Source organism: Trypanosoma brucei, chromosome 9 (genome assembly GCF_000002445.2).
Source record: "Trypanosoma brucei brucei TREU927 chromosome 9, whole genome shotgun sequence".
Classification (NCBI taxonomy): domain Eukaryota; phylum Euglenozoa; class Kinetoplastea; order Trypanosomatida; family Trypanosomatidae; genus Trypanosoma; species Trypanosoma brucei.
In genome coordinates, this window is record NC_007282.1 from 2693641 (window position 1) to 2717917 (window position 24277).

At 41.0% G+C, this 24277-nt stretch overlaps 1 protein-coding gene and 10 pseudogenes across 1 annotated transcript, besides 13 other annotated features; 1 reads left to right on the forward strand and 10 right to left on the reverse strand.

Moving 5' to 3' along the window:
• Positions 1-1101: part of a repeat region that runs on past the window's edge.
• Positions 1-1622: part of a repeat region that runs on past the window's edge.
• Positions 1379-1622: a repeat region.
• A 1880-nt stretch (positions 1623-3502) lies between these two features.
• Positions 3503-3530: a sequence feature (AT_rich).
• Positions 3531-3813: 283 nt separating this feature from the next.
• Tb09.244.1280 lies at positions 3814-5311 on the reverse strand (annotated as a pseudogene).
• A 1451-nt stretch (positions 5312-6762) lies between these two features.
• On the forward strand, positions 6763-7101 carry Tb09.244.1270 (hypothetical protein, unlikely; the record flags this gene model as incomplete). Its single annotated transcript, XM_822658.1, has 1 exon — positions 6763-7101. The coding sequence occupies one exon, from the start codon at positions 6763-6765 to the stop codon at positions 7099-7101; it is 339 nt and encodes a 112-aa protein (XP_827751.1).
• A 229-nt stretch (positions 7102-7330) lies between these two features.
• Positions 7331-7358: a microsatellite.
• A 228-nt stretch (positions 7359-7586) lies between these two features.
• Tb09.244.1260 lies at positions 7587-9156 on the reverse strand (annotated as a pseudogene).
• Positions 9157-9961: 805 nt separating this feature from the next.
• Positions 9962-9982: a sequence feature (AT_rich).
• A 440-nt stretch (positions 9983-10422) lies between these two features.
• Positions 10423-10761, reverse strand: Tb09.v2.0290 (annotated as a pseudogene).
• A 362-nt stretch (positions 10762-11123) lies between these two features.
• Positions 11124-11151: a sequence feature (AT_rich).
• A 108-nt stretch (positions 11152-11259) lies between these two features.
• Positions 11260-11296: a sequence feature (AT_rich).
• A 99-nt stretch (positions 11297-11395) lies between these two features.
• Positions 11396-11428: a sequence feature (AT_rich).
• Positions 11429-11470: 42 nt separating this feature from the next.
• Positions 11471-11567: a microsatellite.
• Positions 11568-11773: 206 nt separating this feature from the next.
• Tb09.244.1250 lies at positions 11774-13333 on the reverse strand (annotated as a pseudogene).
• A 185-nt stretch (positions 13334-13518) lies between these two features.
• Positions 13519-14774, reverse strand: Tb09.244.1240 (annotated as a pseudogene).
• A 12-nt stretch (positions 14775-14786) lies between these two features.
• Positions 14787-14834: a microsatellite.
• Positions 14835-15129: 295 nt separating this feature from the next.
• Positions 15130-15164: a sequence feature (AT_rich).
• Positions 15165-15762: 598 nt separating this feature from the next.
• Positions 15763-15792: a sequence feature (AT_rich).
• A 61-nt stretch (positions 15793-15853) lies between these two features.
• Tb09.244.1230 lies at positions 15854-17344 on the reverse strand (annotated as a pseudogene).
• Positions 17345-18946: 1602 nt separating this feature from the next.
• Tb09.v2.0300 lies at positions 18947-19338 on the reverse strand (annotated as a pseudogene).
• Positions 19339-19970: 632 nt separating this feature from the next.
• Positions 19971-21541, reverse strand: Tb09.244.1220 (annotated as a pseudogene).
• A 185-nt stretch (positions 21542-21726) lies between these two features.
• Positions 21727-22691, reverse strand: Tb09.244.1210 (annotated as a pseudogene).
• Positions 22692-23129: 438 nt separating this feature from the next.
• Positions 23130-24015, reverse strand: Tb09.244.1200 (annotated as a pseudogene).
• Positions 24016-24277: the final 262 nt, after the last annotated feature.

Consider the following 24277-nt stretch of genomic DNA (forward strand, 5'->3'; position numbering starts at 1 on the left):
ACGAGGGAAGAAGAAACGGCACTGGCACGCTTTCGGGTTGGGTCTTCAAGACACTATGGATGGATGTTGCGAAAGATCAACCCGAGTGTGCCTCCACAGTGCCGATGGTATAACCCGCAACATGCAGCGATAGGACCAACAATACAAACAGCCCCAACTGTTGCGACACGCACTCTTCAGAGAACCTCCGAACCGACCAAATGTACGGAATGTGATGCCACATACCAATGCCGCTCGAGTACTGTAACGCACATGGTAAACAAACATGGCTTTGTGCGAGCTGATGCCCACCGGAGGATCAAATACGGCGATGCAACACCCGCAGTGGATATCCCCCCGGAGCCCCCTCCAGTGGTGGCGATCGTTCCTTTACTATCGAGCACACGAGTCCTGATGAGACCGCAGGTGCTTCATTGTACCATCTGTGCCTCCAAATTCGCAGTACCAGGCCGACTACTACACCACCTTAGAACAATACATGGCATAGGTAGCGGTAGTTGCCGCGTGAAAAGGGGGCGAGAGAACGAGGACTCAGTGCAAGGAGATGGTAGAGCCCCAGCAGCGCCAGTCTCTCAGGATACACGGAAGCTGCCGTTTCAATGTGACCTGTGCGAGACGAGCTTCGGTACACGCTCTTCCCGGTCACTACACAAGAAATTCAAACATAAGAGCATAGTGACGGAGGACGGTACCGTGGTGGTGGTGCAATTCCCTCGTAAGCGTGCCCGTGAAGGAAACGTTGACGTCCCGGGGAAAGGCGAGGTGCAGTGTGGTGTGTGCCAAAAAGTGCTCAGTTGCAGGGATTCTCTCATCCGACACTGTAAGGCTTTCCACAAAGGTGAGGGAGTCGAGGTTAAATGCAGCAAAAGCACAAAATTGTGTGCCACTGATTCCCCGCATACAAATGCATCCATGTTGGTGTGCCTGACATGCGGAAGGCAGTGTGCTAGCAAAACTGGCCTCACCCTACATCAAAAGAAGATGCACGGTATGAAGGTAGAGCGCGCTGTTACCAGCCAACGCGGCGACTGCGAAGAAACGGCGCTGCACCTGATGAGCTGTCCCGGTTTGAAGGAATTACGTGTCAGGTTAGCTGTATAAGGTGAGTGTGTGCAGGATGTATGATTCTCTAAAAGGCTGGCGCAATTTCTCATTGCGGTTGAACGAAGCCGGCCGCATGTGAAGTCCTCCCCTAATGTAACAGTTATACAACCCACTTTCCTTTCTGCAACTTTCCCCCTTATTGCCGAGTGTGGAGCTAGCAGGAAAAGCACCGGACGCAGGAATAGTCCAGACACCCTCAGAGACAGAGGAGGTATGCAGTCAACAAGCAACAGGAACAGAAAGAGGGGGAGAGAATAATAAACGAATAACAAAAATCAACACAAAAGGGTTGCTAATTGACATCTTTGGGAGAGTCCGGGTTGGGTGGCTTCTCGCCCCATCTGCTGTATTCCGTTCAACTGCGGAGCTACAACAAAAATTATAGAGAGTGTGTTAGGCTGAATAAAAAAGGGAGACTCTGCCACAGTCGCCAGACCGATAGCATCTCAGGGCTCTACGGTGATGGCTGATGGTCGCGCCAGTGGGGGGAAACTCCCACGAAGGCACGAAGAAAATTTAAAAAAAAAATTCCTGCTCCAACCCCTGGTCTAGGACTTTTGCAGTCTTACAGATCGCTGCGAATGTCGCTGGCTCGAAAGGTTTGCCTGAGGCCTCTCCACATTTGGTTACAGCTCCGCATGGGATTGCTACTGTTGCAAAAAGTCCCTGCAGCGTTGTGCTTGCAATTGCCATGAAATCCTGGTCTTGTGTATTGTTGTAATGGAAATAGCGAGTGGGATGCGCAGGTGAGCTACTTGGCTAGGCTTGGTGTGATTTTTCCTTTAGAACCTGGGACAGGGGTGTGGTATTGGTTTCTAGCTTATCGCCGCTTGCAGCAGCTATTGTCCAGGTTACACGGTTTATATCGGCGCTGAAGTTGTGACTGCACGCAATAACCGTATCTGTAGTCAGCTGTGAATCTGGTATGTTAATTGGGTGTCTAATAATAACCGTGCAAAACGTTGTTTTGATGCTTGACAAGTCTGTGATTTGTATTCGACGACAGTTCGTGTGCCGAGAGCGGTGGTTGGCACCGGCAATGATGTGAATTTTCCGGCGTTTACTTGCGCGCCGAGGACTGGTCCGCCAGCCCTCACCTACAACTGTGTATCCATGAATAACACGGGTAGTGCTGCCGCCAGAGGGTTAATGTGCGTTTAAATTAGTGATCACCCAGTTGTTACTAACAGAATGCATTCTTTACACATTTTTCCTGTGCCAGAAAGAGGTGACAGTGCTTTTTGCGCAAGAGCTTTGGACTGAGAATTTTAAGCTGCCGTTAGTTTTAGGGTTTGAATAGTTGAGCCATGTAATTTGCTTTCGGTTCCGACTTTCTTGATGTGGTAGAGACGCACTGAATCCCCTGGCTGAAACGTGTATTTGCAAATCGCTATGCATTTCGCCGCTACCTATAGGGTTTTGACATGTGGTAGCACAAGTTAAGTCGCCAGGGCTGCACTTTCTTAAAGGAAAAATTGTGCTGCCATTTGCTTTTTACCTAAGTAAATGAGTTTTGTTGATCAGCTATGAGTGTTTATGCTTGTATGCGCTACCGGTTGTGAAGGTCACGAGGTATAATTGTGTTTTGCGGGATTTATAATCTATCCATACACCAATGTATCAAAACATTTGGTTCTACCGCTTTCAGATAAATGTGTTAAGTTCATAAATCTTCTAAACCTCTCTATATAGAAATTTTCAATATTTATGGGTGTTTGTAGGTTTTTTATACTTTTATTTTATTTTTACAGCTTCTTTAATAACAAAGTGACGGTGAAGTTTTTATTGGAAACTATTGTTCTCCTGCTCGTGGTTCGAACTATTCCCTCCTTCACGCCAACACAAATTTAGATTTGGAAAATTGTATCCTTAAAGTGCTTTTCGTGTTGCTTTTGTTTTATTAATACAATCTGTTAGTATTGCATTAGTCACAACATTTATGTTAAATATTTGTTACGCGAGATCTCTTAATGTCTGTTCAGTATAACAATACGGTATTGGTCTAGTGTCACAAGTAATTCTCTCTACTTAACAGTGATCCTCCGTGGTTTCATATACGTGGCTTCTCATTTTATTCACGGTGCTCCGTAGTAAAGCTTTAGTCAACAGCGTCTGCTTTCGCTATAACTGTGTACAACGCTGTAGCTACACTTGGTCCGTCCGTTCCTCTGCGAGTATTAATGATCTCAAACTCCAAATTCTTTTGTATGATGCTTTTTTGTTCATTTCTCCTTTTCCATAAATAATTTTTCTCATGATAGCAGTCTTTTACTGACTCACTATCCCACTCACTCACTTAATTTGATTGTACCACTGCCACTGTTTTAAGTCTTTTTATTTTTCTATGCATTTATTATGCACTAACATAATAATAATTATATTATCATATGCAGCCTTCTTTAATATCATTAATATTATAATTATTAGTATTGCTACTATTATAAACACAACTAATATCCATTTAAAAACAAAATATAATAATTTGTAATATCACGCTTTTTTCATATTCTGTCACCATATTACTCTGTACATATAAAACACTGTCACATTCATTCACTAAAATTTGCACATTTTTATTAAAAAGTGTTTAAACATATCGAACGTTATCAAATTCTTAGAAAAATATATAATTTTCACAAAAAAGCAAAGTCTTCATAAATTTCATAAAATTTAGAAAAAATCCTTATAATTTTAATAATCCTTATAATGCTAATAAGCTAATAAACTTACGGAAGCAGCATCAATCAGAGCCAATTTATTATTGAAAAGAATGCTGGAATTCTTGCAAGCATTATTTTCCCATTTGCAACCATCTTTACACTCATCTTGCTTTTTTTATCGGAGCACTTTTTGTCCTCTTTTGGTGTCTCTCCTGTTCCTGTTGATGTGTTTTTCGATCCTGTTTTAGGTTTGTACACATTATTTTCAGCATCACGATCGCATCCAAGTTTTCTGCATTCGTCTTCTGTTTTGGCAGTGTGTTTTTCGTATTATTTTTGTGCTTCTAGTTTCTTCTTCCGCATTAAGATTTAGCGTCCTCTACTTTTTGTACTTCCTCTACGGATGTTTTGCTTCTTGAAGTTTGAATAAGATCATTGAGGCGGTTGCGATCAGTGACGTCTTTTAGTTCCTGGGTCTTCCCGCAGCTAGGATCTTCTTTTTTTGGGACTTGCGTTGATTTTACACTGTTCCAGATCAAGTTATCAAATTCTTCTTCTGAGCTCCCGTACATTTCCTTGACTTTCTGTGCTATGGAAGTTGCTTCTACTGGTGAAATTTTAGTCGCTGTTAGTTTCTTGTATATTAACCTGTAGACGTCCAGTTGTAATTCTGCGTCGCTGTGCGACTGCCATGGATCGCAGTTGGTGTCGCTGATGCCTGTTTGCGTTAAGGCTGTAGCTATTTCGGCGTCGGCGTGGGCTATTTGTTCGGCCATTTGTTTCGTCGCAGTTGCCCACTGTTTGGATGTTTTACCTGCTGGTTTGCCAACCGTCTTGTCTGTTGCCGAAGTTGCTGATGTGAACAACTTCCCCCCTTTCACTGCTAGCTGAGCGGCGTCAGAGCTGCCTTCGCCACAGGACGCACCCGCCGCACAACACATTGCCGCTGTCGAGGTGTGGTCGCTCGCTGCTGCTGGGTCTTGTTCTATTGTTTTCAGGTCTAACTTCCACTCCGTTCTCGCTGCAGCGGCTTTGGCCGGTGGCTGTGCTTGTTTGATGTATTCCGAAAGCGGACAGTACTTTGTTGGTATCTCTGTCTTGCCGGCCGCCGGCTTTATCTTTATAAATTTGTTGGCGGCGCTGATCGTTTTGCCGACGTCCGTGTCTATCTGCATCACTGCCATGGCCTCAAGCGCTGCAGCTGCGGCTGTCCCTTGTTCTAGGTCAATTATGACGTTGCTTGTGCGATCGCGAAACTGTTTCTTTGTTTCTTCTAATCTTAGTGAACATCGTTCGTAAAGGTTGACAATCGGTACTAACCGCCCTTTAAACCCCGCATCACTTGCTGATATCATCGCCAGTGGTGCCTGTAGTGAACGAATTTCCACCTGGGTGCTAGTATCTGCAACCGCTTGCAGCTGTTTTATCGCTTCGCCTGCGTATATAGCGTGTTCCGTGTCGTCCGTGCAATTAGGCGTGCCCTGTGCAATACTGGCTGGTAGGCGTAGACCGGCCGAAGTGAGGAAAAAAACTAGCCAAATTGACATCTGTAGCCAGTTTGCGTCTTTGTGCCTTTTTTGGTGGTCTCCCGGCACGCGGCTTTAAGCCAATATGCTGTCTATAACGTCTGTTTCTACGATATTGCGGCGTGCTATGGTGTTAGTTTTCCAGTTTGTTAGCTATCCTGGTTTGTAGCTCTCTGAATACACGCAAAGGAATTGAAAGCAAAGGCACTCTCCATTTTAAGGGCTGCCATTGCTTCAAGTATGCAAAAGAGTGGTATACAGCCTATTGTGTGGTCCTTCTTCATTCTTGGCTTTTGCTTGCTCCCCCTTTGTTGCTGCCATTGGCACTGTTGCCTTATGAAAAAGTTTGTGGATACTTGCATGCATTTACTCTTCCGCAGCCACTGCCTCCCGCCGCTGCTTTCTCATCGCTTGTGATAGAGCTTTGACTCAGCTGGCTTGCCGCTCCTTGCCAGTCGCTGAGACAATGGGGTATCATATGCTCTTCTCATTGACATTTTAACTTATCTCGCTTTTGTACAAACCCATCTCTACCCCTTATGTACCAAATCTCCCTACCCTCCCAACTGAGACACCTTACAAAATAACTCATATTTGTTGGTCGGATGTTCTGATCCATACCTTGGATCTTAACAAGCGGCTCCGCTATAAGATTGAAAAACACAGGTCTCACAATCTATGCAGCAGAATCTATCTTTTTTTAAGTGAGATGCAATACATTATCGGTGCGTCCTGTGTAATTTTTTTCTTTACTATGTTCTCGCACATCTTGTCGTCTCAGTCTGTATTAACTCTCCTCTTTTTAGTATAATGTCGCTGGTCCTGTATCCTGTAGATGATGTAGCGACAAAGTCTTTCTCATACAAAGGTTCTTCTTGTGAATTCTTATTCCCTTCAATATATCCGTCTGTATGATGATCCATATTCGCATATTTTCGTTTACAACAGCGTGTGTTCCTCCCCTTTCCCGCTCTCTAGTTTTCATTCTGCATTTTTTAATGTTAATATTCTTGGTCGTCCTTTGCACTATTCTCACACATAAACTCCATTTTTTCCCTTACAATGATTTCAAGTGCATCTATTTTGACTGTGCATTTAGTGTTCAACACCACCCATATTGTATTATTAGTATACACACACTCACGACACATTCCTGCCATTATTATCATTCATAAAATAAACAAAATAGGAGACCGTTTATGATAGCAGTATCTTTTTAACCATATCACCTCGCTACATTACACCCAAAGTCCACCTTTTAACAAATTTTCGTGTATTCAACTTCTATTAAACATTTTGCATACTTTCATCAAAACGTGTTAAAATATATCAAATTTAAGCTGAATTTTATGAAATTTATGAATTATTCATTTTGAGAGAAATTTCTAAAAGTGAGCAAAAATCCTAAATATTTTTTTCCTCAAATCAAAAATGCAAGCAAAAGAGGGTCCTTTATCACAAAAGAATTTTCCATGTGGTGTTTGTGTGGTTTTTCTATCATTTTTACTCGTTCCCGCTTATTTTTCTACTTCCTTCTTGATTTCCTCACTCAATCTGAGCATTTTACCCTAGACGGATTTTGGGTTAAAAACGTACCCCTGGGAGTTGAGCGTCTTTGTTCGTTGGGTGTCAGCGGCAGATTGTGTAGTCGCTCCTTAATTTCTGATCTTTATAATCGCCATTTCACAAATAGTTTCCCCTTTCTTTATTTACTTTTTGAAAACAAATCGTTTGGCTCACCGAAACTGCAGCGCGCCAGCGTAAAAAAATGTCGCGTGCAGTGTCATAGGCCGCGGTCCATATTTTTTTAAAATTGATACCGCGCGCAGCACGAAATGCAGAGCTGAAATCCACAGAAGCAAAAAAAGTTAAAACTACGGGCTAAGGTGCAGGTGAAAAAATTAAGTGGAGTTGGACGTGGGGGGCAAATAAGGGTTAGGGTTGCATTAAAAAAGAGCGGCTGCATCATTAAAAAAAAAAAGAGAGCTAAAGTCGCTACAGTTCACTGCTATTAAAAAAACTTATTAGTAGCAGGAGAAATAACCCTAACCCTAACCCTAACCCTAACTAACCTAACTACCCCCCCCATTCCTACCTACCTACAAAAATAAAAAAACAGGAAAGAAGAAAAAAAATTTTAGCTGTCAGAAAATATTTTTTTACAGAATCACAAATTTTTACAAACTTTACAACAAACAAAAAAACTCGGCTGGTTTTAGGTGTTAAAATATATCAGAAAGTTTTCAAGTAGCAAGAAATTTTTTGCAAGGAAAATTTTAAAAAGAGGGGGGGAAACTTAAAAAAGCAAAAATGCAAGCAAAAGAGGGGCCTTTGTTACAGCAGAAATAACAACTGCTCCTTCCTTAACTTTGCACTCATTTTTTTCCTTATCCCAAGTGCATTTGTTTTTGTCATATTTACCCTCTTCAGTGGCTGTGCATTCATTCTTTTCTTTACTCCCGTCTTTCTTTTCTCCTTCTCTGTCAGTTTTGTCTTTTTTGGCGTCGTCTTCGGTTTTGTCTATTTTTTTTCTCGTGTTGCTTGTGTCTCTTCATAATTACGGATCGCTAATGCTTTTTCATAGTCGGGGCTGTCGCTTAGTTCACTAATTTGTCTCCTCCACTGCTTTCCGATGCGCCAAAGTCAAGTTTCTGCGACTCGTAAGGCTTGACAAATTTTTCGTCTGCAGTTTTCGATTCTTTCCCAAACAGTGACTCAGCTACCGCTTGTTTGTCCGCTGGCTTCGTGGTGCTGGTGGGCTTCCCTGTAAGAATCAAGTAAGCGATGTCCTGCACTTTCGCGTCCCCTGCGAGATCACTTACCTTCCTTTCAACAGGTCTGGCTTGTGTGCTTATTAGATGTTGTTGGGCTATACATATTGAGTGTGCTACGTGCTTGGTGCTAACGATATATTTTTTTTCGGGGGTTTCTTCCGGTTTGCAGTCCGTCTCGTCGTCTGGCCAGCCGACTATGTGGTTTGTGGTCAGGGTGTATTCCGGCGTGTGCCGGGCAATCGAAAGAATCGCCAGGCCGTGGTCGATGTCGCTAAGGTTGTGGGCTGAGCCGCCGGCAGAGGTGCAACCTATGCCTCCTGCGGCCGCTGCTGCCATGCTGTCGATGCTGCCTATTGCCCCGATGTGTATTTTCATTTTGGCCAGAGCAAATTCGCTGTCGGAAACCGCTTTGTAGCTTTTTAGGTCGCCGATGTTCCCTGCAGCGGCTTCGATCTTGCTGTCAACGGAATCATCCTTTGGACACGCTTCGTCCGTTACAGCCTTTGATGTTACTGTGGTTGTGCAGCCTCGGCTGCTGCCGCCCATCGCCGCTTGTTTGGTGGCATCCGGTTTTGCTTCGCTCATTGTCGGGTTTGTCGGTTGTTGAGCGAGCAGTGCTTTTAGCTGTGCGTTGCGCCTTGTTAGTACATCGACGGCTGTTTGTAGCTTCGGCTTTTTGGTGCCTATCTCGTTGTGAAGTTCTTTAATCGTTGCTTCCGTCAAAGCTGATAGAGTTAGCAGCGCCACCTTCGTCTTGGTGTCGCGGACTTTGCAGGCTAATAGCCTCAGTTTTCTTTGGTCTGCTGCTAAGTTTTTTAGAGACTGTTCGGCGCCGGTGATTAGGCTGGTATAAGTTGAGATCAGTTTGTCGTTGAATTTTTTTTCGTGGTAGGGCGTTGTTATATCGGTGTTGAAACTTGAGCCTTTCTTCGGTAGTGCGGCGCAGGTGTTGTATACGATGAGAGCTGTGCTTAGCATTGCTAGAATCGCCCCAATTGTGTGACTGACGTTGATTGTGGAGTGCCGCTCCACGAGGCCGCTTATTTTGTGTGTCGCCAAAAAAGCAACCGGGGTTTTTTTGGTTGCATGCATTTGAAGTGGCTGTCGGGGATGTTTTCGTTAGAGACGGCTTTGCTGCGACCCTAGTGTTTCTCGCGTCTAGGCTTCTTGTCAAATAAGGAGTTGATAATTTTTTTGCTAAGAGATGTTTATCTACTCTGTGCTAGCTTCTGACGTCTGTTGATGATGTTTGTGAGCAAAAAAAGAAATTTAGTCCATAAATCACAACATTAAATTTTAATTCATGTCGTTGTATATCTAAATATATAACACTAAAAATATATTTCACCGTGTGCTACTAGTGTTTTCTAACTACTGGTGTGTGGATGCATCTTCAACAATGATATAACTCTGATGCTTCTTTATTCCAAGTGGATTTGAGCATTTCCGCTGTGTTAACCTGTTTTTCCATCGGTATCTTCAGTGCCATGTTAGAAAATTGTGTTCTTTGACTCATTATTTTGCTTTGAAGTTGGCTTATGTTTTCTATCAATACCACGTCAGTGTGAATATTTATATGAATTATCCGTTTCTTGAATGGAATAAACAGTTTGCCATTGTGTAAATAGAGGTGTCGAAACATCAATTGAAAATTTCTTTACTGTACAAAGCTTTTTTAGAGCTCTAATTGTCGGATTTTATTGTTTTCTCGCTGGTTTACATTTGGAGTTTAGTGAGGAGTATCTCCTGTCTCTATCGTAGCGCAGAACGTAGGAGCTACCTTAGTTGGTCACTGTACTCCGTCTCTTTATGATTCCTACCTCATTATTTATTGATACGATAGTTCTTGCTCCATTTCTGTGTTTGAAAGTCCGCATAATTCAGCCTCTGCCTGGGCTTTTATTAAAAATAAATATATGATCCATCTTCTCTATTCTTTCTCATTCACTTAATCTCATTAAACATTACCATTGTTGGAAGTTTTTCTATTTTTTGTGATATTTTTTCGCCATAATTTGCAAAAAAAACAACATACACTCACAATACTCACCTATCATTATTATCATTATTTTGTTACTCTATTACTAATATCAATAAAGTAAACAAAGTAAACAAAATAAATAAAATAAGGAAAATAGTGAACTTTTTACAAACAATTTCCGCACTCATTTGCTTCGTCATATCCTTTTAATATACGTTTTACTAACATTCTTAATTTTTATTGTTTCAAATTTTTAACAATTTTCACATTTTAATTAAAATGTGTCATAATTATTAAAATTTAGAAAAAGTTCACAAAATTTTAAAAAGTCTCTCAGGCTAGGAAATTTCATAGTCTTGTTAAAAGTAAACAAAAACCTAAAAAAACTTAAAGAAGCAATGCCGCAAAGAAGCAACCATCAGAGCAATTTGCTTATTTACAGTAAAATTAAAAACACGGCATTTAACTTTGTCCTTTTTATCCTCGTTATATTTCCCATTTCTCTATCCACAATGCTTTTTGCAATCCCTGTTTAATGCCTTACATTCCTGTTGTGTGGTGAGTTTGCTGCAGTGAGGTTTACTATCTTTTCCTCTTGCTTCTTGGTTTGCTTTTTCTAGTTTTTCTTTCACATCCTTGTTCAATATGCACTTTTTGCCTTCTTCGCTATCCTTGTTAAAAACGCATCCCTGGCATCTGCTCGCTTTTTGGCATATTCTGCCAGCGACAGATCGGTCAGTCCCTCCTTAGCAGCTCCTCATAATAATTTCCTACTTCCAAATAACTCTCTTTTTAGATTATTTATCCGTTAAAAGCAAACAGGATCGGGAAAAGCCATAGGCGGCACGCTGCCGTTTTTTAAGAGAAAAAGAAAAGAAATTTGGTTCCGTTTCTATCACAAGAAGCAGAGCTGAAACTCTCAAAAGTGTGAAAAGTGTAATTATGACAAATCGCTAGCGAGTTTGGTTCTTCAAATTTAAGCAAATATTTCTGCACTGTAAATAAGGGTTAGGGTTCACGTAAAAAAGAGCTGCTGCATAACTAAAAAAAAGCTAAAGTTGCAACGCTTCACCACCAGTAAAAAACAAAAAAATTAAAAATTATAACCCTAACCCGCAAGAGGCTAGCTCGATAACCTGCGAGGCTCGTGCCGCTGACCAATCAAAAGATTACAGTGGCCGCCAAAACAAAAATATCGAGGCCCAAAAGGAATGAAAAAAAAATTAAAATCATTAAAAAGTTTTAAAAATAGTGTTGAAAACGAAAAAGATGATAAACTAAATAAATTAAGTGGCGCCTCACGGCTGAGGTGCGAATAAGGGTTAGTGTCATCGTAAAAAAAGCCGTTGCATTAATTAAAAAAAAACAAAAAATTATAATAAAGGGATAATCGGGCAATAAAAAAACAACTGATAAGAGGAGAAATAACCCTAACCTGAATAACCCTAATCCTAAGCCTAAGCCTATCCATAAACTGAGCCCGGATAACCCTCCCTAGCCTCCATACCTAACTTTCCTAACCTCCTTTCTTCTTTTCTCCTCTCGTCTTACGCAGATTTATGCACAAAAAAATCAACAATAAAAAGGGGAATTTTTACTCATCAGAAGAAAAAATTTACAGAATCACACATGCAGTCAGATTTTTTATAAAAACACACAATTTCCGGTGAACTTACGTGTTATAATATATAAAATTTCAGCAAAGGTAAATTGAGGGGAGAAATTTGTTTAGAAAAGCAAGGCCACAAAAGCAGAAATAATTAGAGCCAATTTTTTGTTGAGGAGAAAACTGGAATCACGGCAGTAAGGTTTTTCAAGTGTTCCTTTACCATCCTTATAAGTGATCCATCCGCAAACAGATTTTTTTCCATGGGGAGCTGTTTCTTGCACTGCCTCATATTTCTCTTTGCTTTCTATGCCTTTACATTTTGAAGTTTGCTCTCCATCTCCTCCTGTATTGGTCTGAGCTGTACCTTTACTTTTATCTACTGTGCACTTTCCATCTTTTTCCGTTGTTCCTTTCCATTTGCAACAATTTTCTGTGCATGTTTTGTTTGCTTTATGGCCATCGCAGGTTGCTGATTTCTTGGCTTCCGACAAAGCACTTTTGGGTTGGTTTTCGAGTGGCTCGCCAGTAAATTGGCCCAGGGTTTGTGCGCTTCTCGCCCGCACGAGAAATTGGCTTAGAATAGCTGCTTCCTTTGCCATTTTTCGACATCTTTGTCTCTTTCCCTGAGCTCAGTAATCGCAGCTTAAACTTGGACCAACCATGGTATCTGCTTGCCTGCCGCCGTGGATGTGCGTGTGAAGTACGTCGAGTAGTCAACGCACATTTTGTCCGCAGCGCCGTCGCAATTTGTGTCCGTGTCTTTGCCTAGGCTCGATGTGCCGCCTGCGGCGGTTGTGTGGCGTCCGATCAGGTTTATTAGATTGCTGCTTGCGGTTCGTAGGCTGGTCGGCGTGACCGGTCCTGGGTTGACCTCAGCGCATTTCGCGAGCAAGGCTTGTAGTCCGCCGTCCGGTCCGTTGCCACTGGCCCAGTAGTTACTTAATTGCGCGTGTGTGCAGACTACGGTTTCCGTGACGGCTGAGCCGAGGCAAAGACAGGCCAGGTCTTTTTCTAGTGATTTGCCCGCATTTTTGGTTTTGCATGCGGTGCCATCCCTGTCTGCTGCGGCTAGAACTTGACGTTTGGGCCTTGAGCCATCTGCCTCTTTGGCTTCTGCTCCGTACAAGGCTCCTAGAAGGTAGTTCCTTGCCTTTATGGACCGAGTTTGAGCCACCGAACTATACGCTGTTGCGTATAGGTTGTAGTGGAAAAGCGCAGCGTCACCCAGCGGCTTAATTTCCAGTCTGCATAAGAGTGCTCCTTGTGCTCCTGTGGGCGGCTGGTTATCTTTAAGCCATTGTTTGTTGGCGTCGTTATCTATAATGCCTTTCTTTGCTGTCCGCCACGCCTCCCATCCGCTTGCCCAGTGGGTCTTGTAATCTTTACTTTCGTACTGCGCTTGGACGTCTTCCCAGGCCGCTCCTTCTACAGCTTCTTTGAATTTGTCTTTCCATTGCTGGTCTGCACGTCATGTTCAGTTTTTTGATTTCTGCCAAGTCAGCTGCGGCAGACGCTACTTCAATGACGGCTGGCGGTGCTTGTTTGGCTAGTTGTATGAGGTGGCATAGCGCGCGATATTCGACGGTATTTTCTCCAGCGCTTGTTGCCGCATCTGCTGCTGATCCAAGCAGCGTTATTAAGGACAAGCAGATAAAGAAAGGCCTTTTAATAGCTAGCATGGTCTTGCTTCTTTAGCTGGAAAAGGGGGAATAAATCGGTGTATTTCGTTTTTTTGTCCGTCCTCTGTTGTTATTTTCTTCAGCAGAAATGTTGAGTTAAGTTCGGTCGCTTTCGTCTTGGTTTGTAAATAGGAGTTTTAGGGACACCATAGGATAAATTGAACGTTTTGGATGGTCGTTCTCTTTAAGCGTTTGTGCTTTTACTTCTTAGTTTACTACAATTTGTGGCATCTAAAGTCTGCCCATGTGCTGTCGACTATTTCAAGTTTGAATGGTAGGCAGGCAGCCTTATTTTTTCTTTTAGTTGGCTTCTCAACGGAATGTATCCATATGCGTTTACGTGGTGCAAAACAATAAGGTTAGGATTTTCTTCTACAAATTTCTCGAGTGGCCTTTTCACATGCATCACAAAATGACAATCTTTCATATCGACCGTCAAAAAGTCCTCAATTTTAAGTTTATTCTTTATAACTTCTCCAACAATAATATCTTCATTGAGTGCTCTAAAATCCATATATGTTTCCAAATTTCTGAATTTAATCGTTAACTTTACTAATTTTTTCAAAGGTTTATAATCAACTATTTCCTTCACCACATCCCTGTATAGTGTGAACGCATAACCAATGGTATGCCATGTAATTTCATTACTAAATTCTTTATAATAACCAACAGCTCTCCCCATATTCAATTTCTCTTGTGGTAATATTTCAAGGTATTGCAAATACATTGGCACCCTCATAAATATATCATCATCTGCTTTCATTATATAGGGATTAGCTGACTTGAATGTATAAACTGCAAATTTGAATCACAAATATGTTTTTCTACTCATCGTGAGATCTTATTCCCAGCCCCAATTCCTCAACCCTCCAACTTTTTTATTTGCTGTTGGATTCACATCACAAACAGGTAAAATTATAATATCCTGGTATAACTCTGCATCTCCTTCAACAATTTCTCTGAGCTCGCAATTATTATTTGTATGAGGGGAATGAGCATATACTATAAGCAACTTCCCACTAAAATTATTTGACTTACGTGCCAATTCATGGTAACTCTAACAAGTTTCCCTCTGTAGATTCCTTCTTCTGAATCTTTCATCATTATCTATGGAAGATATTCCAGATACAACAAAATAATCTTCAGTTTTCCAAATACTCATAACATCCTGCGAAACAAATCTCATATACTCATCTTCAACAATCTCCAGTGAAATGGATTCACCCTCACTAAACAAACTGTATAGTACACATATAAAATAATTACCATAGAAATAAAAGATAAACAACTCACTTTTGCATAGATACCTCCCATATGGTTTATAACTTCCTGTTTTCGTACTAATGAAAACTTTAAATATCTTATAATATCATTGTATAAAACAAAAGAGAGGAAGTTAGTTGCAGCATGATTCAAGTTTTATTGTTTAACAAGTTTGCATTTTTTACTTATGATATATATATATCGGCCTATATATATATATATATATACATATATCTATTATTTATGGCCCCCACATGCTGGGTATGGTGCCCAACTCCTGTTTTGTAGATTCATCCATAATGAAATTATGGCGCAGACGCTTTGTCGTGCGCATGGCATCGAGGCTACCCAGTGTATTTCAGGTTAAGTATCAGTCTTCATATGTTATTCACCAATGGCTGTCCTGAATACACTATTTCTTGTAGAGTTCATTTGTTTTCCCATATCAATACCGCGGTGTTGTGCATTCTTATGTGATCTATACATTCTTTAAATGTGCTCAATCTGTTGGCATTGAGCTATTAAGTTGGGAGAATAATAATTTTAAATTATCTGTATAAATTTTTTTGTTGGATTCCAGCAGTACTTGCTGATTCTGTTCACGGTTTTGCCATCTTTTGCTTGCATTGTAGTCAGTGGCCTCCTTTTGTTTGCCGCTGCGTACAACATAGTAGCTACATCTGTCTTTCCATTGCTTTGGTTCTCTCAAGGAAGGAGTGCTGCATGTTGCTGCGTCTGAAAATCCTTCTGTGCTGCTATGGTTGAAAGCGCAATAAATCTATTGTCCTCTGTGAATTTTCTTTCAATAATCTTCTTGCTTTATTTTACTCGCTCTTTGTCACTCTCTTACTCACATGGTATTCTTGATATTGGTTTTAGATCTTGTGGTTTTCGGGTGTATTTAGTGCTTATCACAGCCCTTATTATAATATTTGTATATACACACTCACTACACTTTCCTATCAATATCAATATAGTTGTAGCTATTATTGTAACCCTAACCGTATTATATCCTTAACTAATATCGTACAAAAAATATTTAAAATTCGCATAGCACCCGTTTTTCAAACTCTTCTACCCTACGATTTTGCTCATATATTTTATAGTCATACACATTTTAATAAAGCTTAAACTTTTTCCAGATTTTTAAAATTTGCAAACTTTACAAAAAAAAATGTTAAAAAATATAAAATATAGCAAATATAGCAATTCTTTACAAATTTCGTAAATTTCAGAAAAATCCTTTGATAAATTTAATTACAGGGGCAAACATTCAACCAAAAGAGGTGCCTTTTTTTATTAGAACGGAATTTCTTCCTGTGGTGTTTGCTTTTTCATTACTCCCTACTTTCACGCCATTTTTGAGCTGGAACTTCCCGTCTTTGAATCCACATCCATCCTTTTCGTTGCATTGATTTTTGTCAGTTATTCCATCGTAGTTAGTTGTTTATGGTTCGGCGCCTGGTTTGGGGGTTGTTTCTCAGTTTGCGCCTGGATCTTTTCTTTGTCCAGTGCCGTTCTCTTGTAAGCAAACGGCAAGTACTGCCCCATACGCGTCGTTGTTTGCCAGGTCTTCGAGCGTTTTACCACCGTTGTTGTCTGCGGGGTCGTAGTCAAGTTTTTGGTTTTTTATTGGTTCGGTAAACTGAGTATGAACTTTTTTCGTACCCATCCCAAGTAAGTCTTTTACCGCCGCTGCTGCGGCTGCTGTGTTGACACCTTTTTCAGGTTTTCCTTTTAGCACTCCCAACGCTATAGCTTGCATGTCTGCACCGCCTGAAAGATCGTCCAGTGTCTGTTCTCGTAGTAGCGTTTGGATTTTAATACTTATCACCCTTGTTGTGCATAGTGTATGTATTCGCTTTTGTGGCCGATCAATCTTGACAGTTTGGCGTCTGAGTCTTTTGTGCAGCCAGCGGCGCCACTGTCACCTTTGATGTAGGCCTTTTCGGTGTTGAGGGCTGTGTTTGCTTGATTGAAAGTACCGAGGGCCACGCCGGCGCTTATAGCTCTCGCTGTTCCTGCTGACCCAGATTGTCCGCAACCTTTTTTATCTGATGTTGACGCCTGCATTGAACTCATTTTCCCTATCGCGATAACTTTCACCTGCTGTTGTTTTATGCTGAAGGCGGCGTCGGGCGTGGTTTTTATGGTTTTAGTGCCTTTTAGCGCTAGAGTGCCCTATTTTAGCGTCGCATCGACGGAGCGTTCCTGTTTTCAAAGTTCGGTTGTGTCAGGGGCGGCATCCGCGGTTATCGTGCAGCTGCGGCTCGATGCTATTGCTTCGTTGCCGTTGGTATTAGACCTTTTTGTAGTTGCTCCAGCCATTGCCACTTTTAGATTTTTTGCAAGCAGCACCTATAGCTGCCCTAGCCGGCACCTTAGTGTGGCAATTTTGTCCCGCAGCTGCTGACCGTACTCCTTAATTGATTGTATTTGCCTTGCAAGTCGAATTGTTGTGAGTGCTTCTATCGCGTGATGTTGATTTTTAGCCTTTTCTTCTTTTGTTTTACAGGCCGCGAGCGTATGCAATTTTATGTCACGCTGTAATTTAGTTTCCCTGCTCTTCGCTGCTCTGATTGTGGTTTCATAATTTCCTATTACATGCTCCAGATATTTATGCTCATGGCACGGCTGTGATATAGTTGTCTGGTCGGCGCTGTCAGTCACTTTGGTATGAGCTATTGCGATGGCTATTGCTACATCTGCTAGTAATTGAAGATACTGCTTTGTGTTGAGCAGCGTCATTGGTAGTTTTTCAAGCTGGATAGCCTCGGCTAAAGACGTAATAGAATAAAGAATCAAAGCTTGTGAGCGATTGGCTTGTTCGCACCAATGTTTATTACATGAAACAGTTCGGTGATTTTCATTACAAAAACTGAAGATAGTTGAGATTGGCGTTTACCTTTCAATTTTTAATTCATGGGCATTTACAATACTCTAACGGATACAGCATTTTACCTATAAAATTCACAATTATTCTCCACATTCTCCACGCTCCTACTGCCAACAGAAGTCATTAAAAGCCTCTACATATCGCAAACATCACTTTTTTCTTGGCCTGTGATTCTAATGCGCGTCAAATTCCGCCATCCATATGTGCTGCCAATAACAACACAGCGCCACCGCTTACTAGTGGCATTATTCCTATTTTGGATACCCTTTATAGCCTGGATTATTTTACAGCGCCTGTTACTCAGCGGCGGTAACCTTTGTGTCAATTATAATTTTATGCTCTTCTTATTTTTGCTTGATGCGCTGGGCTGACTGTTGAATAGCAAAAAAGTTTTATGAAATTTGTACTCTCCTTTAGTGCAGTTCATGTTTTGCCTCTATGTTAGTATGGAATTAGTGGAGTTGCAGAGCCAAGTCCCTCTACATAATGAAGCGTGTCCGATGGTTCATGCATGCACTATTTTAAACAGTTTCCGTGTGTCAACTCTTATATCACAATAACCTATAACATATTAGTACTCCTAGTTTTAAACAAATTCTCTCGATAACATTATAGCCACGGTCGCAAATGTTGGAATATTTAATATATCTTATAAGAAAAAGAGTTTGTCATTATTTTATAGTTATACAATCCCTTTGTGTTGCTTCTTTTGATTGATATTCATAGTTATATCAATTAACCATATCATTGTCGTTTCGGTTCACCTCCCTTTTCATTTATCCATTTGTAGTGATGCTCGAAGCATCGCTACATCCTCTTGCATCATTTCTTTTGTTGTGTGATGAAACGAAATCCTTTCTATTACTCTAAATTTCCTTTTCTCTTCCTTTCCTTCACTGCTACTGTTATCGCTCCGGATAACGTTGCGAAGACAACTAGAATGCACACTCGAATATGCCTCTTCCTTGTGTTTAATGATGACCATTATCATCTTAGTGTATGAAACTGAGTACATTCCATCTCCACCTATCTGTTGTTTGTATTTTTCTCAATAATTTTACTTATGCCGTCAATCACTCCATCTCATTTACATACAGTGAACTACTGCTATTGTCATAAGTGCTTGATTTTAGTTATTCCCTTCTAACTTCAACACCACTTTTATTATATGATGAATAAACACATTCACAATACGCTTCTATTATTATTGCAATGCTATTATAATTTTAAATAATGTCCACAAAGTAAACAAAATATACAAAAATTAGACTACCAATTATTTTTCATACCCTATCACTGTACTAACAGATATCGAAAGAGCACATTAACGCTAAAAAATTTACTAATCTGAACATTTACGTGAAAGAGTGTTTAAAGTTTTCGAAATCTCTAAAAATAGAAAATTCTTTCAAAATAGCGAAATATCATAAAGTTCATAAAATTAAGTAATACAATTAAAATTCCACAAACATCATTAACGCAACAGCCATCAGAATAAATTTCTTATTGACGATAAAACTGGAAGAGTGGCATTTGAAACTCTTATCACCTCCACTGGCATCCTCTCTTATCCACCCACAAAATTTGTTCTTTCCAGATTGTTTTTGAACCGTCAGCCGCCTTACATTCCGTCTTTGTCTTAAAATCGGCACATGTCTTGCCATTCTTATTTTTCCCATCATTCTCTCCTGCTTGGTTTGCTTGTTCCGCTGCCTTCCTCACTCAAGGTGCACTTTTTGCCATCGCCTACTTTGAGGTTAAAAACGCGACCCCGGCAGCTGAGTGATTTCAGCCGCTGACGTGGTGGCGCCTGATTGAGCAACTACTGCTTAGCTGCTGATCGTGCTAATCGCTATCCACAAAATATTATTAGATCTCTTAATTTCCTCTTTGAAAGCAAATTGTTTCGCACAGTGAAATCGCCACACGCCAGTATAAAATAGTAATAGTAATAATTTTGAAGCCGCGCGCACCGCAAAAAGTAAAGTTGAAATTCACAAGAGCATAATGAGCAAAAGCTTAACAAATCGATGCGAAGGTGGAGGGGGAAAATATGAAGGTAAATATGTCTTCTGGGTAAATAAGGGTCATATCACGCGTCAAAAAAAAAGAGCCAGTTCACACCTAAAGGAAAAAGCTCATGTCGTGATGCTTCACTGCTAGTAAAAAAAACCAAAATAAAAATAAAAAGTCATAACCCTAGCCCTCTCTCTCTCTCCTTCCTATCTATTCTCCTGCCTTCTTTGTGTTTACGGCGCTTGGGTTGGTGGACAAAAAATCAACAAAAAAAATTAAATTCTAAAATGCCAAAACCTTTTTGAAAAGAACCTGAAACCTAAAAATAAAAAAAGGAGAAAAGTTTTAGCCATCATCAAAAAGATTACACGCTTAGGCAGAACGAAAAATTAATTATTTTCAGGGTAACTTACGTGTTAAAATATATCAAAATTTCAGCAAGAAAAATTGATGGGGGAAAATTTAAAACAGCAAACTCACAAAAGAAGCAATAAGAGAATTTTTTTGACAAGGAAACTCGAATCATTCCACTTGCCTTCAATCCAACCGCAAACATTTTTTTTATATTTTGGAATTTCACCTTTGACTGCAGCACATTCTTCAGGAGTTTTAGCCGCACCACACTTATCTGTTGTTTTTGTCTCCTCATTTCCTCCTGGCCCTGCTTCTTTTGCTTGTTTTTCTACATGTGTCGTATTCAATTTGCAGTGTTCTCGATCCTCGTCATTTTTGCCTTTGCATTCGCAGGCTGGCCGCTTTGTTTTGCATGGCGCCGCTTTTGTTATCGCTTCGCATTCTTCCTCTTTTTGCTGTGGTTTGGCAGTGCTGGCGATTGCTTGAACTTTCGGTGTAAGTCGGCTGAAGGCCTGTTAAATTTTCTTATGCAGCTGGAGCTGCAGTTGTAGGTTGAACGCTTGTTCTCTCAGATCCGCCAGCCTGCTTGTTGTCTTCGTTATTTCAGCATTTCTCCTTTTTTGCTCGGCGATTAGTTCGACTGCTTCTAGCAGCTTTGTTCGCCATGCTGCTTTTGTCAAGACTACCGTGTCGCTTTTGGCGGTCGTCTTGTAGACAATGCACAGCCCTGAGTTCGATTGTCCGGCACATCCTTGGCTAGCCAGCTGGCAGAATATGATTTTGCCTTGTTTGGGTGTGCCTCGTCCTAAAAATGCCGCTAGGCTAGTCAGAATCTCGCTGGCAGTAATTTCCGTCAAAGGGCTGTCTGGACATTTACTGATTATGGCTGTAGTATCTGTGTCGGCATTGGCGAGGTCGGCGTGCGTGCTCTGCGCCGCGGGTATGTCATCCGCGCATTCTTTGAAATTGCCGCTGCCGTCTGTACTTTCTGCTGCTCATAAGCAATAAAGCAGCGCTGCTAACGTTTTAGCCTTGGTTGTCTCCGGGGTGTCTGCCACGCAAAGAAGTGTTCTCGTGCCAGGGTTTCCGTTGTTCGCTTTTAGGTTGTCAAGCGTTAGCTCCGACAGTTGCGTAACCCCTTGGCTGTAAGCCGCTTCTAGCAGTTTTTTTACTGCATTTTCGGTCAGTTTAGAGTCTGCAGATGCTCCCGATGTTAGCTGCAGTATTGCGGCTGCGTCTTCTTCTGCAATTGGCTGGAGCAGCGCCGATAGCTGTCCCTTCTCATGTTCGCTGATTCCATCAATGGCTGCCTTCTTTATCATTGTCTTGCTTTCTTTTTCCTTGTCAAGCTCATCTTCCGCTTTAGTCCAACCGTCCCATCGCAGTTTCCGTATTTCATCGACATTTTCCCCCTTGTTGCTATATTTGGGCCTCTCCTGACCCTCGTGTGGTTTTTCAAACTTCTTCCGCCATGTGTCGTCACTTAGTGTTGCATTCAGTTTGAGTATCTCCTGAAAGTCAGCGTCTGCTGTGCCTTTTGAGGCTAACTCCGGGGTTTTGCTTGACGGTAATGCGACTGGTGCACAGAGATCTAGAAAAAGGTTTCCGTTGTCCCCTGCGTTTATAGATCGCACCGGTCGCCTTATTAGTACCACCGTCGCAGCAAACGTTAGTAACATTTTTTATTAATCATTATGTTGCTATTACGCGTTGCTATTGTCCTAGCAATGTTTGTTGGATTTAAAACGAGCGTTTGTGACGTTACACCGCAGGAAGTTGGGCTACGCCACCATTTAGTAAGGGGAAAAGACTGGGATGCGATCTGCTAGGGTCTCAGTTTGTGAGCGGTTTTTTGTGGTGATTTTTACAGTTTCTCAGGCTTAAACCAATCCTCTCCTTTAAAATCATCACCACCAATACCGCAATATTCAAATTACGACTTACCCCCATCTATTGTGTAACATTGAATTTCTCCCAACTCGTCAGCGGTAAGTTTTCTTCCCTTAAACTCCACATACCAACTGAGATTTTTCAAAATTAATTTTTCCCTCTCCTCACACGCAAATGCTTGCTCTGTTAATTGAATGAATAAATGGATCCTCTCTAAAATCACCATTATTTGAAATAGCAAAACATATCTCTTCATAATTCAGTTCAATCATTCTCTTACTCAAAAAACCCTGTAAAACAGCTTTTTTCTGCAAAGCAGTTCAAATCGGTAAGGGCTTGTAAATGCTTTGATCACACAACCATTCACTCGTTATTTACTGCAAGCGATTTCTCATACGCAAATTCAAAAATTTTAAATGCCTACACTTGTGCTATCACACCACCACCCTTAAGATAGGGTTTGCCACTAGGAGATGATTTTAGCAAATGAGGTAAATATTTATCCTCTTCGTTTCTGTAGCCCACATTAAAAAACAAATAACAACACAGCACATGATATTTGTGAACATGCTTTTCACTAAACTTCTTTTTATTAGTTGCACCATTTTGTATAAAATATCCCACAGAAGTTTCATGCTTTTGTTGATCAGCAACAATAACATCATACCCACCCACAGTTTTTAAAAAATCCTCATTATTTTCATCATGCCTTTATCAATATTCCATAACCCATCTAGGTCTTTTTACATGACTATACAAACCTCCCATAGCAATTGTAATAATTTCAACATGGCTTAGTTTGTCACTCAATATGAGCCTACACCATCCTTGAGTTGCATGAGTTTGAACGACAAACACAAACACTATAGGCTTTTTAGTATAATTCACTGACACATTGTTTACGTTATTCATTTCGTTATCTTGAAGAGCTTTGAGCATAAAAACACTAAATGTGAATACAATCGTGATAATGAAATTTTCAAGATATAAAATTTCATTACCTTATATATTTAAAAAATTGGAGGGTGATAAAAGAAAAAACTTTAAAAACTTGATTAAACTACTTGGTTGCGGTTCAAAGATTCTTTATTAATGAACATTTTCTCAAATATATAAGTAAATTCTTGATTTTGTTATGATATATATTTGTTAAAGAGTATATGCTCAGTTTTTGCAACTTATATTCGGCACTGATCAATTGTTTTTGTATTATAATTTAACTCCACACTCATACCTACTGTTATACGCTACACGTATTCCGGTGCTCACTTCTTTTCCTTCGCTGGCGACGTTTTTGACGCTGAAACATACTCCGCCACTGGTTGTGCCGTCGCAGCTGTCACCGTCACTGGCTCGCAGCAGTGGCTTCGGCGTGTGGACCCGCAGCAGTCGTTCGATGGCTTGCAGCCGCGCTTGAAGCTTTGACCTTGTTAGCTGTAGAGGAGGACGGCTATGGCAGTATTTGGGGGGCTCTTGCAGATTATTGTCTGTTTCTACCGTGTTGTCGTTGGAACATTGGGTGCTTATCTTCACATTTTTTCCTCATAGTTGATCTGCACCTGAACTTGATCCGCGGGCGCAGACACAGGCGATTGGAGCGGCAACTGTTTTTACCCTGAGCGAAGCAGCATCTCCGCGGCAGCCGTGACCGAAGTTGGTGCCCCCGGTGCCGAAAGCCGTGTTTTCTGCTGCTGTTTGTTTGCCCTGCGTTGGTGTGCCGTGAGAAGCTAAGTTCAGGTTTTTTTATTACTTCTTCGGTAAATTGGTTTATTTGGGACACTAGGTTATCTCTGGTTGTTTTGAGCTGAAACGCTGTTTCGGCTGCTTTGCGTACTTCCGTTTGGAATGCTAGAAGTTGGGCTTTCGGCATGCTTCTGGTTTTAAGGTTTTTAATGTCTTCCATGTTCGTCCCTTCGTGCACTTCGGTTACTGCTTTTATCCAGTGTGTCCAATATTTATCCCAATCGTCGTGGCCAGAAATTGTTTGTGGTTTTGTTCTGTGGTAGGGTTTCTTGTTGGCGTCCTCTACGAACATCTTTAACCACTTGGTATCGGCTGTATATGTGTTGAGTCTCTGGGTTTCGTCGTATTCTGCCGAAGAATCTGACGCAAAAGTGGGGAGCGTCAATGGGCCGTCTGCTAGTGCCATTAATTCGCATAATTGTAAGAAAATTTCGGCATTATCTCTTGCTGCTACCGCGGCCCGTTTCTTTGTGATGTGCATTGTTACTAGAATAACTAAGTGAAGGAATCTGTCGCTCATGGCGGTTGGTCTTTTCGGTTGTGCGTAGACTGATAGAAAGTTCAAGGTCAGTTTTAAGCAAGAGTTTCTACCTTTCTCTAAGTTTGTTTGTTTAATACTTTAAAACACAGCGTCTTTTTCCGGATATAAAACAGCTGAACTTTTGGTACTTTGAGTTTGAGTACGTAAAAAAAAATGATATGTAACAGCTTCTCTTCCATACACGGTTTTGGGTTGAACAAACTAGTTTATCGTCTCGTTTTGTCACTATCCTCATTCTCTC